General features: G+C 32.5%; 1 protein-coding gene across 6 annotated transcripts in view; it reads left to right on the top strand.

Annotated features, from left to right (window-relative positions):
* PTBP2 (polypyrimidine tract binding protein 2) overlaps window positions 1–16,152 on the top strand; it is a 92,353-nt gene that overhangs the window by 53,328 nt on the left and 22,873 nt on the right. For all 6 annotated transcript variants that reach the window (XM_054478638.2, XM_054478647.2, XM_054478666.2 and 3 more), the window contains 3 exons: window positions 1,418–1,582; window positions 1,668–1,778; window positions 8,897–9,092. In XM_054478638.2, the coding sequence (XP_054334613.1) occupies window positions 1,418–1,582; window positions 1,668–1,778; window positions 8,897–9,092 (472 nt within the window). The remainder of the gene's footprint in view (window positions 1–1,417; window positions 1,583–1,667; window positions 1,779–8,896; window positions 9,093–16,152) is intronic.

Raw genomic sequence — 16,152 nt, 5'->3', positions numbered from 1 at the left:
GTGGTAGTCTATGCTTGTTATTATAGATAAATACAGTAAGAACATGTTCACTAATGAAGAAGATAATATTGCAATGAGCTACTTAAAATATTTAAATATATTTAAACATTTGAATAGATACTGGTCTATAAATCTAATTTTACCAATTTACAATTATTTTTTCAATAATAGTATCAAGATGTCTACTAAAATAATCTATCACATTTCAAAATGTTGAGTTTTAATTAGTCATTTTGGCTAATACATAAATTTATAGATAAAATTAAGTAGCATTTAAATGATCGTTTAGATATGTATCTGAACTCTCAAGCCGTGTGATCTGTGGTTATATATTTTAGTAAAATGACTGTTCTTGTTTATTCTCCTGAGTGTCCTAATTCTTTTGTATTCTCTTTCATTAACCTGTTAATATAGATTTTTCAAACTGTAAACCTATGTATAGGTATTTGTGGTATTTGTCATTGTTATATTTTAGAACTATTTGCCTTAGTATGTTTTTTGACCACAGATAAGGTAGAAAGAAATTATTTCCTTATCATAGACTGTCATAATAATAATAACAGGAAAGGGATAATAGTAATAAAGGCAGTCTTTTGGAGCATTTAACATAATATTTGATTGACGGATTTCCTACAAATACTGTGTTTATTCAATTTTATGGGTACATTTTTTCACATTTTAAAGTCTCAGAAATTTGATGTGTCCTACAATAGTCTATCTTCCATAGTTCAATTGGCAAAATCTTATTAGTCATACGTAAAACAATAGTGCATTTTATAATTGATGGTATATTTGATACCATAAAATGTATGGGAAATATCCTTCATATTGTATCTTGAAGTTTACCTGAGAATTTTGTGGTTTTGGACTAGACTACACGTTGGTTTCTATTCTAAAAATTTTGGTGTCAGAAGTTAAGTGTAGTATGAAAAATGTATTTTCTGAATGTTCCTATTTTAAGATTATATTAGAAATAATAAGCTTTATGGGAGTTCTTTTGGATAATTCAGTAACCCCCTTGTTGAGATTTACAATGTACCTGTTTTATGGAGTGATTAATGTTACAGTTTTATTGTTTTCCAAATTTCTGTTTAAAACATTTTCTGATGGTATATGTGTCTGTAAAACTACATCTTGTTCTTTTGAGAATAAATTACATATCATACCTTTGCTTGTTCAACATTGATCCCAAAGCCTGGATAATTTTTTTGAATGAAATACTAGTAGAATATTTGATTTATTAAACAGGTAGTACCTGGCTCATGGCAGGTGCTTAAAAATATTTGTTGAGTGGCCATTTAATTTTGTTTAATCTGTGTAAGTTCTAAGAACAAAGTGAACTAGTAGTGTTGTAACAGGTAGCAAAGTATGTGACAATAATGGGTATGTTTCTTAACTACATAATCTTAATTTCCAGCGTGCTCAAGCAGTTCTTCAAGCTGTGACAGCTGTCCAGACAGCAAATACTCCTCTTAGTGGCACCACAGTTAGCGAGAGTGCAGTGACTCCAGCCCAGAGTCCAGTACTTAGAATAATTATTGACAACATGTACTACCCTGTAACACTTGATGTTCTTCACCAAGTAAGTTTAATCTGCATAATACCTATAAATTAGAGAAATAATAATATAGTAAATAAATAATGTTTTGATTTTAATGTTTTAACAGATATTTTCTAAGTTTGGTGCTGTATTGAAGATAATCACATTTACAAAAAATAACCAGTTTCAAGCTTTGCTCCAGTATGGTGATCCAGTAAATGCTCAACAGGCAAAACTAGTAAGTCTTTCTTTTGAGATGGTGATTTTTTTTATTGAAATGTATATGTAGAAAAATATATATATGTATGTATACTTAATGATATCTTGTAGCATTATAGATAGTAGAAATTGATGGCATTAAAATAATATTAAGAAACCTTAATATTTGTCATAAAAGAGAAATATTTATTTTTAGGAAAATCATAGTTGTAATTAACCATAATATAGGCTTCTATTATTTTACTTTTTTTTTTTTTTTAATTTAAGGACGAAAGTTTGTACTCTTAAGAAAAAAGCAGGACTATATTGTGGATGTGCACCAGCATAAGATTTGAAGTGGCTTTTACTGGGAATTTCAAAGTAATTAGTTTTCAAGAGAGTTTGGCTGAAATACACAGATGTGGCTCAAATGCTATGATAGGCTCTCAGTTTATTTAAAACTATATATTCTCTTTAATGTCTTTTTTTTAAAGGTTTTATGAATAGGTTTCTAGTCACTTTTTATTCATATCATTTATCTTTTTTGTCATTGTTATATATGGAGGATGTAAGGTCATTGAGAGATGTAAAATTTTCTGTCAAGGCTGCCACTGAAAACTGCATACCACGTCTTTGCTTCCAAGTACCTTAATCTTCTGTTTGTATATCTTAAATCTACTTTTGCTCTGTCTCTTTAACTTTTTGTGCCATAGTATCTCATTATTATTACTATTCCATTATTAAGCCATTAAAAATTCATTATTAAGCCATTATTATGAAACCATTTAATAAGCTTACATTTGTCTTAACTGGTTTTCTTCCTTTCATTCTTTCTTTTACTTTCAGATTAATTATTGTCTCTAATACTTAAATGCTTCCTCCAGATCAAGATTACTTCTGTGGAGCCCAGACCATTTTTTATAATTGTTTCATTGCATTTCCATCCTCACAACCTCATTTTGGGAGCAAAATTAGTTGTAGGTAGCAGAAATGCTATACAAGTAATAATAGCATAATTGTAATAGTTTACCAAGTGCTGTAGTGTCATTTTTTCTGACCACTACTCTATATTGTCAACAAAACAGGGTTTTCCCCTGCGTTACAGGAGGATGCTAAGATTTAAAGAGGTGAATTACTTACAGTGAACACCACCTATAAGGTAGACATTTTTTCAGTCTTAGCCTTTCTCTCCAGTACGCTGCTTCTCACTGGTTCTCGGGTATAATCTAATCTTATTATGCTTTCTGCTTCAGGCATAGGTTAACAATTAGAATTCTCTTTCTTTTTTTTTTTCCAAAAAATGATTATCCTCCTTTCACATGCCCTGGCTACCAAAATCAGTGTGGTATGAGGTTTTATAAATAGGAGACAGTGTAGAAGTCGTGGTTTCTGTGACATTTTTCACAACTTCAAACATTTAAATATAGTTTACATTTTTCTTGGTGTGGAATATTTTCCTTGCTCTTCTGACCCCAAAGAAAAGTATTTGTTAGAGGACCAATTAAATGAAATTTGAATGGGGATTATACTGTGTTTGAGCTATAATTCTTATGGGGAAAATAGTTTATATGTGTATCTTGTCTGAAGTAATACATAGTTACATTTAATCTCATCATAAAAGTACCTCAATTATGTCAACTGTTTGAAATTTTTGTTTAATCTTCTGTGAACAGATACTAAGCATCCAACTATAATATTGATGTTTGTGCACAGGTATGCACTCAGGTCTTCTTGACAAAGATCTAAAGTTAAAATTCTAAGAGAGTAGATAATTGTTTTACTAAGTACTTATTCTGGTATCAGAACTCACACTTCACTTATTAGAGAAGGAAAAAGAAATTTGTTTCCTAAACTTGCTTTGCCCCATTACCTTGTAATCTAGACCCTTTGGTAAAATTTACATTTTTGATAACTACAGTAATGTTGATTTTACATGCCTGCATCTGGGTTCTACTTAGAGAATATCACATAATATTACGTAATCTGACAATTGGTACCAGTTTAAATCCATCAGCATCAACTACAAATAAGCCCTCTACTCTACTTTAAAAATCTCTTCACATTTCTTCAGTCAACAGTTTTTCTGTTTTTCACAATGCCTATATCAGATAGAAATTTTCCCTTCTACCATATCTCTCCTCACTCTCACTTGTTTGAAGAGGAAAATCACATGGAAGCTTCATCAGCTTTTCTTGCAAAATCTGCTAATACTCACACTTGTCTTTCTCTTTTAATAAAAGGCATAGATGTTTAGTTATCTAAGACCAGTAAACACCAAAGCCTATCGTCTTCTGCCTCTCAAGAGACTGCACTATCTGTCATCCCCTCTTTCTCATTTATTTTTCACTATATTGGCCACTTTTCACCAGTTTCAAGCATTCTCAGCTTCTTTCATTTTAAATGAATTTATCTTCAACTTTCAATCCATCATCTGTAACTCTACATACTTTCTATCACCCTGCCTCCCCTCTCCCTTTTCACTCATAACCAGACTTCTTAAATAGGCTATCTTTGTTGTTTATTATCTCCTCATTTCTCTACTTACTATAATTTGGTTTCAGCACTGTTGACCCAAATTGCTCTTTCCCAGTGTCACCAGTGATTTATTAGAGTAGCTAAATGCTAGTGATATGATTTAGTCCTTGTCTTACTTAATATCTAGATAATATTTAGCACTGTGCACCATTGTCTTAAAATTCTCTTTCTTCCTGGTCTCTGATACTTCTCACGTAGGTTTATCCTACCTCTCTATTTCTTCCTTGTCTTGTAACTCCCCTTCTACCTGGGAGGCCTCACCTGCTCTCACAGCTCCATTAAACCTCTGTGATTCAAACAGAGTTCACATCACATTTTCTAGCTCAGACCTCTCCTAAGAGACTCACACTAAGAACCTGGCGGACTAATGAATATCTTCAAACTTAGTGTGTTCAATCCAGCTCCTGTTTTTGGTGTCCGCTGTGTTAGTAAAGTGCAAGATACCAACTTCAGTCTCATTAACAAGCCAGTAAGCATGGTATTTTTCCCATTCTTGCCAGCCTTTCGTCAGATATTATTGATTATACCTCCTAAATTTTTGTTGAATCTGGCCTTTTTTCTCCAACTCTTGCTACTACTGCAGTCTAAGCTAGTGTTATTCAAGATGCTGGTCTCTCAAGGTAGTAGTGTGTGTCAAACTGAAATCAGCATACCTCTAGCAACAGTATGCTTAATGTTGATATTGGCATAAATTTTGACACAGACTTCTTATATTCATGCAGAGTAGCCTGGGCTTCTGGACCGTCAATCATAATTTAAGTAGCATTGATGTAGTAATAATTCTCTTTCATATCTCTACTTCCTTGGCCTTCTGACTGAACTCACCATTTTGACATCTTCCCCTACCTCCATTATTTTTCCAGAGTACTAAGAATCATCTCAACCTCAAGTCATATTGCTTCTAATCACAATACCCTTTAGTGACTTTTTTGTCCTTGCAATAAAGTCCACAGTCCTTATCATGGCTTATAAGACTCTAAATCAGTCCTCAGCTTGCCTCTCCATTCTCCTCTCATGCCTTTTTAGCTATATTGGACTTCTTTAAATAGCTTGCATATACTGTATTTTCTCTGATGTCTCGATCTTACAGATTGCTGTTCCATTTGCTAATACTATTTTTTCTCTTCATCTCTTTATGCCCAACTTCTGCTTCTCTTTGTCTTTCAAGTATCAGTTTAGAAGCCTCTTCCTGAGATAAGTCTTCTGTAACATTTCAACTGGATTAGATCCCTTCCTTTCTTAGTTCTCAGTATCACACATAAAATTTATAATTTGTTAAATGTGTATATTTTCTGTTGGACTGTAAGTTCTGAGTACCATGTCTGCTTTGTTCTCTGCTGTATTTATTAAGCATTGACATTTAGGGTGAAAATCAGAAGTCATAGTAACAATCCTAATTATCAATAAAAAGTATTTTATGCGATCCTCATATTTATTAAAGAAAACACCTTAATACCTTTTAGAAAATCTTGTTTATTTATTGGAAAGTAGTGTATTAGGCAAAGATGTGTCTTCTCTTAGCATTCTAATTCAGCTTTTAAAATGTTGAGGAATATAATTACTTGATGCATAAAAATATCAATCTTTTTAATAGTATAATAAGACAGATAATGTAATCTCCTTTTCACCTGGGATTTAAAAATTGTTTTACATAGTCCTTACATTATAACACACATAAGTAGGAAATGGTTCTTTTCAGTTTTTGTTATTAGAAACAGCTTTTCAGAAACATGTCTTTATTAGGAATATCTTTAGTTGACACTGGACAGTATATTGTGTCTTTTGGAAGTCCTGTTCATATGATCATTTTATTTTAACATATAAGTGGGTTGATTCTTATTATTTATTTCTTCCAGGAGATTCCATTTCATCACTAACTGATAATAAAAATAAATATGAGATAAAACATTTGCGGCAGTAAGATTATGTCATTCATTTCCTTCTCACAGAGTACACATTGCTTTATGCACATTCTTTGAGAGGCCTAGTGGAATTATCCTTTCCTAATTTCTTGGGCAAAGATTCTCCTTGACATCTGCTTAATTTACAATCTGTATATTTTACATTCATATTAATGGAGAATTTATGATGAAATCAGTGGTTTTAGGATGCTTTAGGAAAATCCTGCATAATATACCAGGGGGGTTATTTGATATTGGTAAATAATTAGTCTGAAGTATTACATTAGTATTATAAGCTTAATTTTGTGTTGTTGATTTTGATAATTTTTCATGACTTGCCAAAAATTGAAAAGTAGATATTTAAAGAATTTGGAAGTTAAGATTTCTCTCAGCGTGTGTTAAATCTGATCCCCAACAATCTCTTCAAAAAAGTAAGTTATAAATAGTAAACAATGAGAAAAATGGAAATAGTTTTATTTTGGCTTTTCATGTTTTCGGTCCATGTGCAATGTTTCATTGTGCTGCTTTAATTATGCTTTCTGCGCCTAATATCTTTCCTGTGTTTTGATTTCCATGTTTTAGCCATAAACTTTAAATTTACTTGAAAATTCTTTTTCTGATTGTTTTTGCTTACTGTCTAAACCTTCACTGTGAGTAGGCACATTTGGAAGGTCTTTCTGCAAATTGTCTTGAGCTTTTACTGTCAGAAATCTTTGCTTCAACAAGATCACCGCATTCCTGATTGCTGAACCACAGGACTGGTTTGTGTGCTACTGCCATTTCTTGGGATTTTGCAAATATATGAGCTTGAAGTGAGCTTGCATATATTTTTTAAATTTGATTTTACTCCCTTTCTTATTTGTGGTCACCTACTTTAACCAACTATTTAAAATACCTGAATTTTTGTTCTCATACACCCTCAGCTCCTATTTCTTTCCTCTTTTGCTAACAGATGATTAATTTACATCTTGTTTGCTTATTTCTGTAGCTCTCGTACCTTAGGTATACTTGTGCATCTTCCACCTACATAAAGTTTTTGTTTTTGTTTTTAATGTTCAAAGGGAAAATTTCAAAGGTTCCTGGAGGGCTTTCTAACAATTGGCATATTCATTGTTAGATAATTTGGCAGTCGACCTCAGTATTGCTGGGAAAGAATTCAGCTCCTAAAAAACTTAGTGTATGTTTAGTAATTTTGTATCAGCGCTTTTAGCATTAACCTAGATGCTGTGACTCAAACCCAGCTCTTTTCTCATAAGGTATCATTTTCTCTTTGATCACATTGAAGTAGTCACCTAAGAGTGAATTTTGCTTCTTATCTTTTGATATTTATCTATTGTGTAGAAACATCAATTCTATTACTTATCTCACATTTTACCTATAGGAATACTACATTAGTAAATGAATACCTATCTTCAGTGGTTTGTTCGCCTTTACACCAGGGTATTGAATTAATAGTTATGTTATTCTGGCTGATAAAGTTGATTAATACATGGCTTCCACTTTTATGTGATGATAGGTACCTTGCCTAACCCAAATGTAATTCAGATCCTGATGTGTATGAACTCTCTTTGAGTTTTTACCAGTGCTGTATTGAAGTGGATGAACCTGTGTTGAATTATTTTCTAGGTTAGTTTTTAGCTAGGTAAATTAGTCCATAAAAAAATTCATGTATTAAGAGAAAAGGTTTTATATTCCCAGAGGTGAGAATATTTGAATTAAAAGCTTTATATACTTAAGCAACTGTAGAGGTTTACTTTTTCCATAACACGACATGTTTATTCTTCTAATGAAAAGTTAACGGTATGTTCACCTGTTCTCTAGTTTGTTTCCAGCTTATATCCAGCTGAACTAGAAATGGTGATTATGTAGGAGCAGAAAAAATACAAGATAATCATAGCGGTAACATAGTCCTTTATAATTCATGATGTATTTTCATATATGTTGTCTTTAATTTACTCCTCTTAATAACCCTGTGAAGAAGCATGACAGCCATTGTCATCATTCCTGTTTTCCCAATTAAGAAATTGAGATTCAGAGAGGTTAAATAACTTAAGATGACCTAAAAGAGTCTAGGCTTTTAATTAATCCTAGACCTGGCACTCGTCAGTTTCAGAACTTTTCTGGAATGACATTGGATTTGCTAATTTCATCAAGATAATCTGATTGGGGGTGAACATTTCAGGAAAATACATTTTTTTCTTTTTTGCCTCATTTTATGGGAATTGCTATTACGTGTTAGGATAATTTGGTTTGAAGCAACTTTGTACAATGTGGCATCAAATAGCAGTTACCTTATAAAACTGTACTTAATCATATAAGTACTGCCATTCAGCAATAAATATATGTATAATAAAATTAACCTTATTGAGCAGAGTAGTGTGGTACTACTTTGGTAGGACTTCCTGTTTGTGACCCTTATTAGTTTTTTTTTTTAAATTAACCTATTTGCAATTTTTAAAAATTAAAAGTATTAGCATGGATGCTTAGCTGGTTGGTTGTATTTTAGGTTGAAGTAGCATTTTCTATTTAAGGAAGATAATATTTGGGGGAAACTAATACATGGACAGCTGGAACAGCAAAATTTGATATATGAAATTTGAATCCTTTTCCTGGTAGCTTTTAAGTTCGAGTTTTTGTTGTTGAGTTTTATTACTAAAATTATACTTTCACTAATTTTTATTTTTTGTTTAAGATTGCTGATATGCTTTATTCACTTTTACAGGCCCTAGATGGTCAGAATATTTATAATGCCTGCTGTACCCTAAGGATTGATTTTTCCAAACTTGTGAATTTGAATGTAAAATACAACAATGATAAAAGTAGGGATTATACTCGACCTGATCTTCCATCTGGGGATGGACAACCTGCATTGGACCCAGCTATTGCTGCAGCATTTGCCAAGGAGACATCCCTCTTAGGTATGATTTTTATTGTCTTAACCACTTTTCTCCCATTTTGCCAAATGGAAAAGTACCAGTAAGTATAATGAATCCCCCCATTTTGGGCCTTACCAACTTGTGTTAGGTTTCATGAGTTTTTTTTTTCTCAAGTGAGAAGGCATATGAATACTGTTAAGAAAAACCCAAAGTGTTCTTCATAAGTCTAATTAAAATTATTTGTTAGTTTTGTTCCTTTTAATACCTTCAGCTTCTCTTCCATGCCACTCTCCCAGAACAAAAGAAGAAAAGCTCTAATGAAGAAATACTGTTGAATTTTTAATGCCATATTAACACTTTAAACTTGATGTCACTATGCCTGCCTGAGTCTAGGCCTGAAGTTCTTGTGCGTGTTTTTCAGTGCTGATCTGATTGTTTTAATTTAGCATTGCTTGGAAACAGTGAAATGTTAAGAGACAAAACATACATAATGGGTGGAGGCATATGGGATTTTTTTTGAAGCATATTGTAGTGGCCTTTTAAAAAAACAATTTACACTAGAAGAAATTTTCTGTAAAATTAATTTTGCTATTTCTTTGTGTTTTGTCTTAATCATTTATATTTTACTTTGTACCACAATGGACTTGAGCCACCTAATAAAAATGCATTGCAAACATATGCAACTTATAGTTGATAGAGTGGAATCAAGATGAAGAAAAAAATAAAGGAAAATCTTACTTTGTAAGTAAAATGTGCAAAGTGATTTATAAGTTAAGATGGAATTTTAGAGTTTCCTTTTATTTGATGTATTTCTTGATTTCTAGTATTTGTAAGATTATCTTTAAGTCATGATTTTTATATATATGGAACTCAAAATTGATAGTTGACAAACTAGCTTTTACAATTTAGTTTATGTCCATCATTTCAAAAAGAAAAAATAGTATAATGAAGTAGTTATTGGAAATATTTACTTCCCAATATATAACAGTCATGCCATCAGTTTGTGAATATGAAATCTGTAAGTGGTATATATATAGAGAGAGATACTCTAAGGCAGTTGGTATTTGATTCTGGTAACTAATCAGAATTTACTACCTGTTAATTCTGGCAACTGCAAACAAATCTGACCCTTTATTCGAATTTTCTGGTGTATCTAGCACAAGTCATAGTGTTTATTATGACTGTAGTAGATACTTTAGGTCACTTACACTCTTTCTGACAGAATCTCTACCTCTGTGTGTCTAGCTTAATTCGTAATTCAAGTTAATAGGATTGAATATTTCACAATGTGCAGTTTTTAAAGGCAAAGTCAAGAGTGAAAGAGTGAAACATGGTTTTTGCTTATAATTATTACTAAAGATTATTAAAGTCTTCACTGATAGACATTGTTTTAGAAAGAATCAGAATTTATTGAGTAGCTTCTAGGTCATAGGCATTCAGCTAGGTACTTGGCAGATACGTTACTTTATTAAAATAGATGGTGTCATCAAGATTTTACATATAGTTTCTAAGAAGTTGAAAAATTCACATGCAACTCATCAAAGAAACAATTTAAAGATAAAATACCAAGAAACTCCAGCTAGTATTAACAATGGACTACAATAATCACTTCTTTGGACCCTACTGAGCTATGTGTATTTGCCCATCTGAATATACTTAGATGTGCTTGGATCCTGGGTGGGAGGCTTGGTTAGAAGTCACCTGGATTCTTCTAGGTAATTTATCACCATTTTTCTTGTGATCTTATGACTTTGGTGAAACTTTTAAAACAATAATGAAGTCATTTTTTTCTTCTTTGAGACGGAATCTCACCCTGTCGCCCATATCGGAGTGTGGTGGCGCAGTCTCGGCTCACTGCAACTTCCGCCTCCCGGGTTCAAGTGATTCTCCCGCCTCAGCCTCCCGAGCATCTGGGACTACAGGCGTGTACCACCACCCCTGGCTAATTTTTGTGTTTTTTTCGTAGAGATGAGATTTCACCATGTTGGCCAGGCTGGTCTGGAACTCCTGATCTCAGGTGATCCGCCCACCTCAGCCTCCCAAAGTGCTGAGATTACAGGTGTGAGCCACCATGCCTGGCCGCTTTTGTTCATTTTTTAAGTGTTCTACATTTTTACATTAAAGGCATGTAAATTAAGTTGCTCCCTTCGCCAAAAACTTGTCTAGTGTCTTTTTCCACTTCTGTGTTGAATGTTTTAGTATAACGCATTTTTGTTTCTTTATCTCTGCCTCATAAGAAAAAGGAAAAAATGTTTAGCCTTTCCTAAGTGACTCCATTTTTTTATCTGTTTTAATGTTTTTGCATCTTGTTATAACTGGGCTTTTTAACTATACTCAAAAATAGGTAAAAGTAGGTTAGTTAAAGGTTTTAAAAATCAGATAATGGACCCTGGGTTTGATAATTCAAAAGAGATAACCGTTTATTTTTATATTTTTTATGTAAATACATGTTTCTGTACAAAATTAAAATTGCTCTGTATTTGCAGATTTGCATTATCTTTTAGTGTAATTGACATTTTACTTAGAATTTGTTTTAAAAGATAGTTTTAATACCTGTGTAGCATGTTCATGAGTATGTCGTACCTTTGACAGTGGACATGTAGGCTATTCCATACTTTTTATTAAAACACCCTTGTACTTTTTTGCCTCTCAAATTATTTTCTTAGACTAGATTCCTAGGATTAGAATTATTGGGTCAAAGAAAATGTTAAAGCCTATTTACATTATTTGCAAATTTCTTCATCTAAAGGTGATATTAACTTAAACTAACATTAATTATATATGAGGCTGGGTGTCCTACTTTTTCCCCTACCAGCATACTATTTTTTAATTTCACAAGATTAATTTGATAGGAAAATGTCTATTAATTTCTGTTAAGATTTAGTTTACAATCTTTAAATGTTTATTTGATAGTCACAATTCTCTAAATTTCTTGCCTGCATTCTTTCTGTTAGGATGTACAGTAATTCTCATAAAATGCATAGTAAGGATATTAATATGCATATTTTGGATGAACCAAGCCTTCAGCTTTGTTCATGTATGTTAGGTCAGTTTTTGGAAAAGTATTTTTTAATAATCTATCTTTTTAAATAATTGATTTCAATCCCAAAGTATTCATTTGTAGGACATGAAGACACAATTTTCTTCTTCAGACATTTGGTGAATATTTTGATCTCAGTTTCCACTTCTCTTTTTGCTTTTTAAACATTGTTTACAGTGATATATCCAATATCGCATGGGTGAGGTCATGCCTTTTAGAATAATAACTGAATATTTTCCGCTAATTATTTAATCAGATGACTTCAACAAACTAGTATTGGTGGGATTAACTTCCTGCCCAGTCTTCCTGTAACAGTACTTGTTCAAAATGAAATAATTAATATAGTATTTATTTCAAAAATTTTGTAAGAATACAAATATAAGGTGATACTCTTTTGCTAAAATTTGTGGGAGGGTTCACTTTACCTTGTATGATTTTTATATTAGATCTAGCTACTTGACTGAATTTAATTACTTTAGAATCAGTACTATAAATTTTAATCGATTTATTTTACGCAGTAATTTTTTAAGACTAACATTTATGTCTGGCTTTTCTGTTTCCTTTAATGCTAGGTATCACAGTGTCTCAGAAAATGTAATTTGTTCAAAGAAAGGAGACTGAGTGTAATGAGTTTAAAATCTGACATCTAAAATACATAATCACAAACATGGCTGACTATTAGTCATTCGCATATTCTGTTTCAAAGAACACGGTGATCAAAAATCCTTCAGATTATAAATTGAGACATTATAATGGATCATTTTATCATGTTAAGAGGTGTAGTTAATTTATTAAGGGGTAGATCACTTTTAGAAAAATTGCTGGAAGTAATTTTTCATGATCATGTTATCTACATTCTAAAAATTAGGAGAGAGAGTGTGTACAAAGAGTATTTTAGAACTTTCCTTGTATTTCAAATTGAATAACAGGCATTCTCATCATAAAGTTTTTAAAAGAAAGGCAAAGCAGACTTTTTGTAGGAAATCATTGACATTAAAATAGTTATAATTGTGAACAGATACAACATTTATTCATGAAGGTAAACATGTAGGTCTTATAGAACCTTGTTTCTCAAAATTTTGCTGCACATTGAAGTCACCAGATTCTATCCCAGGCTGAGAATAAAGAGTGGGTCACAGGCATTCCTATGCTTTTAGGATCTCAAGATGATTTTTACCATGTAGCAAGAGTTGAGAATTACTGCTGCAGAAAAGAGCTTGTAACTTAATGTCGTTTAAATCTATTTTGGTACAGTTCTGCTGCACAATTTTAATTAGCTGTTAAACTGAATTTTTAATTTTCTGTATGTTTGTGATACATAAAATTAACTGGAAAACTTATTTTGATTTTCTTTGTTACATTTTTATGGGTTATTCATTTGGTAATATTTATTAATTTATTATTAGAAATTTCAGCTATATGCTAATATAATGAATCCCATACACCTGTCATCTTGGTTCAATAGTGCTGACACTTAGTTTTATCTATTCAGTTTTTCTTTTGTATTCTAAAGCAAATCCTTGACATTGTGACATGTCTTCTCAAATATTACCATAGTATCTCTAAAATAATTACATTTTCGTACCAAACCATAATATGATTATTACACTTACCAAAATTGACAATGATTTCTTAATGTCATCAAATACCCAGCTTACATTAAAATTTCACCAATTATTTTGAAAATGCTTTTAAAGTTTGATTTGTTCAGAACAAGGTCCTATTGGAGGGCCGCACATAGTATTTGGTTGTTATATCTCATTAGTCTGTTTCAGTCTGTAATTGTCCTCTCCCTCTCTCTACTCCCAATCTCACGTCCATTTACTTATGAAGTGATGTGGTTATCCTTTTAGAAAGTTTCACAGATTAGACTAGTCTGGCTGTTTCCTTTAGAGTGTCATGTTAACTTGTTCCTCTATCTGCTGCGTTTCTTATATAAACTTAAAGTTAGTTCCAAAGGCTTGATAAGATTTAGAGACTTTTTTTTTAAAGTTTTTCTTGTGCTTCCTATTGTGTCTCAGTAGGAGACATCTAATATCTGGTTGCTCCACTTTTAGTGATTTTAATGATGCTTTAAGACTGATTGTGGATTTGGATGTTGACATTCTGATCCTTTCGTTACATTTTTTTCTACTAATGATTTTAGTATCCAATAATGGTTGCTGCCTTAATTAATTTCACTAGTGGGTTGCAAATATTGCTTTTTCTCCCCTAATTCACATATTCCTTTTCTACATTAATTAGCTGAAAATCTTTATAAAGTAGAATTTTCCTTCATCAACTAGAATTATCAACCTTGTAATTCAATTTGTTCAGGATAATTAGTTAAATTCTTGGATTTATTTGCTAATTTTAAGTTGGTACCCAGCTTTTGTTTTCAGGTAAGTACTTAAACCAGCTTATGAACAGGTACATTATAGATTCTTCCCACTGTCTGCTTTAAACTTTAAAACTGTCAGTTGTTTGCAGGTTCTAGTAGCCCAGAGTGGTTTGAAATGGTGACCTTAGCCCAGATGTATTTAATTATTTAATTTGGCCTTGACCAGTGGCCCAAAAAAGGAAGGGGGTTGGTGGGATGGATAAATGACTAAACAAAATTAATTAAAATTTAGAAATTTTTCTCTCAGAAGGAATTCATGCCCATAAAACAAAGACCAGGATACATTCATATTTTCTCAGTAAATACCAATAGATTATAAATACTTTTCTTGTATATATAATTGTGAAAAAAAAAACCATCCGGGTATGCATGTTATTTATTCATTGAGAGGATATACATCTCTCAGGTGTTTTTTGTTGTTGTATGTATACTTTTGTGTAGTCTGCCTGTTTATTCTTTTTGAATAGGATGATATGTACAATTAAACATCTTTTGTGAAATGTGGTTTTTAAAATACATTATTGCATTTCATCTACAGTGATGAAGGGAAAAACTACAAAGCTAGACAGATTGCAAATTAGTTTGCAGTAGTGAGGTAATAGAGCAATACCCATATATTTTCTTACAATATATGTAGATGATGTCTGTGTTCTTTACTTCTGTGTGTGTGTATGTGTTTTTAAACAAGATTCATTGTAGTCTTTTAGATATAATTTAATAAATTTAGGCTGTTCAGGGTTTCAGTATCCTACAAAGATGAATGCTGCTTCTAAGTTTTTGGGTTTCTTGAACCAGAGCTTAGAACAAAAATATGGCATGGTATTTTCATGGTTTAGTAAGGCTACTTTTAGTTAATTATTGTGATGTAGGCCATTAAGTAGACTTTTCTAAAACGAAACCCCAGAGAAGAGGGGTTTTGAAGATACGTGTATACTGGTTTCTAAGAACTAATCTTTTTGGATCATTGGTATTGGTAGAAGGGATTCACTGTGTTTTCTGCCACCATTGGATCTCTGTATAGTTTGGCTCCACTATCAAAATGCTTAGATAGATCCCTTTGCAATAGTTGCCACCCTAGGAATAGCTAGAAAATTATTAACTTAATACTAGTTACTTAGATTCCACCTCTGTTGCTTGGAGTTGTTTTTTTTTGAGACGGAGTCTGGCTCTGTCGTCCAGGCTGGAGTGCAGTGGTGCGCAATCTTGGCTCACTGCAAGCTCCGCCTCCTGGGTTCACGCCATTCTCCTGCCTCAGCCTCCCAAGTAGCTGGGACTACAGGCACCCGCCACCACACCCAGCTAATTTCTTTGTATTTTTTTAGTAGAGACGGGGTTTTACCGTGTTAGCCAGGATGGTCTTGATGATCTCCTGACCTCCTGATCCTCCTGCCTTGGCCTCCCAAAGTGCTGGGATTACAGGCATGAGCCACCGCGCCTGGCCTGCTTAGAGTTTTTTATGTAATTATTTTGTGGCACAAACATTTAAAATACTGTAGCTTAGAATGAAATTGTCTCAATCCTAGGAGCCAAAAGTTTGATGAATGTGAATACTAATATTAGCTAACCATTTTTGTGTTCTGTGTCAGGCACTGTTCTTAGCCCTTTACAAGTAAGTTAATACATCATCTCTAAATGTAGTTACCATTATCGATCCCATTTTATAGATTTGGAAGGTAGGGCAC

The sequence above is a fragment of the Pongo pygmaeus genome, chromosome 1 (assembly GCF_028885625.2).
Source record: "Pongo pygmaeus isolate AG05252 chromosome 1, NHGRI_mPonPyg2-v2.0_pri, whole genome shotgun sequence".
NCBI lineage: Eukaryota > Metazoa > Chordata > Mammalia > Primates > Hominidae > Pongo > Pongo pygmaeus.
Note: the sequence above shows the minus strand (reverse complement) of the source record. Positions and strands in the feature narration are given on the sequence as shown.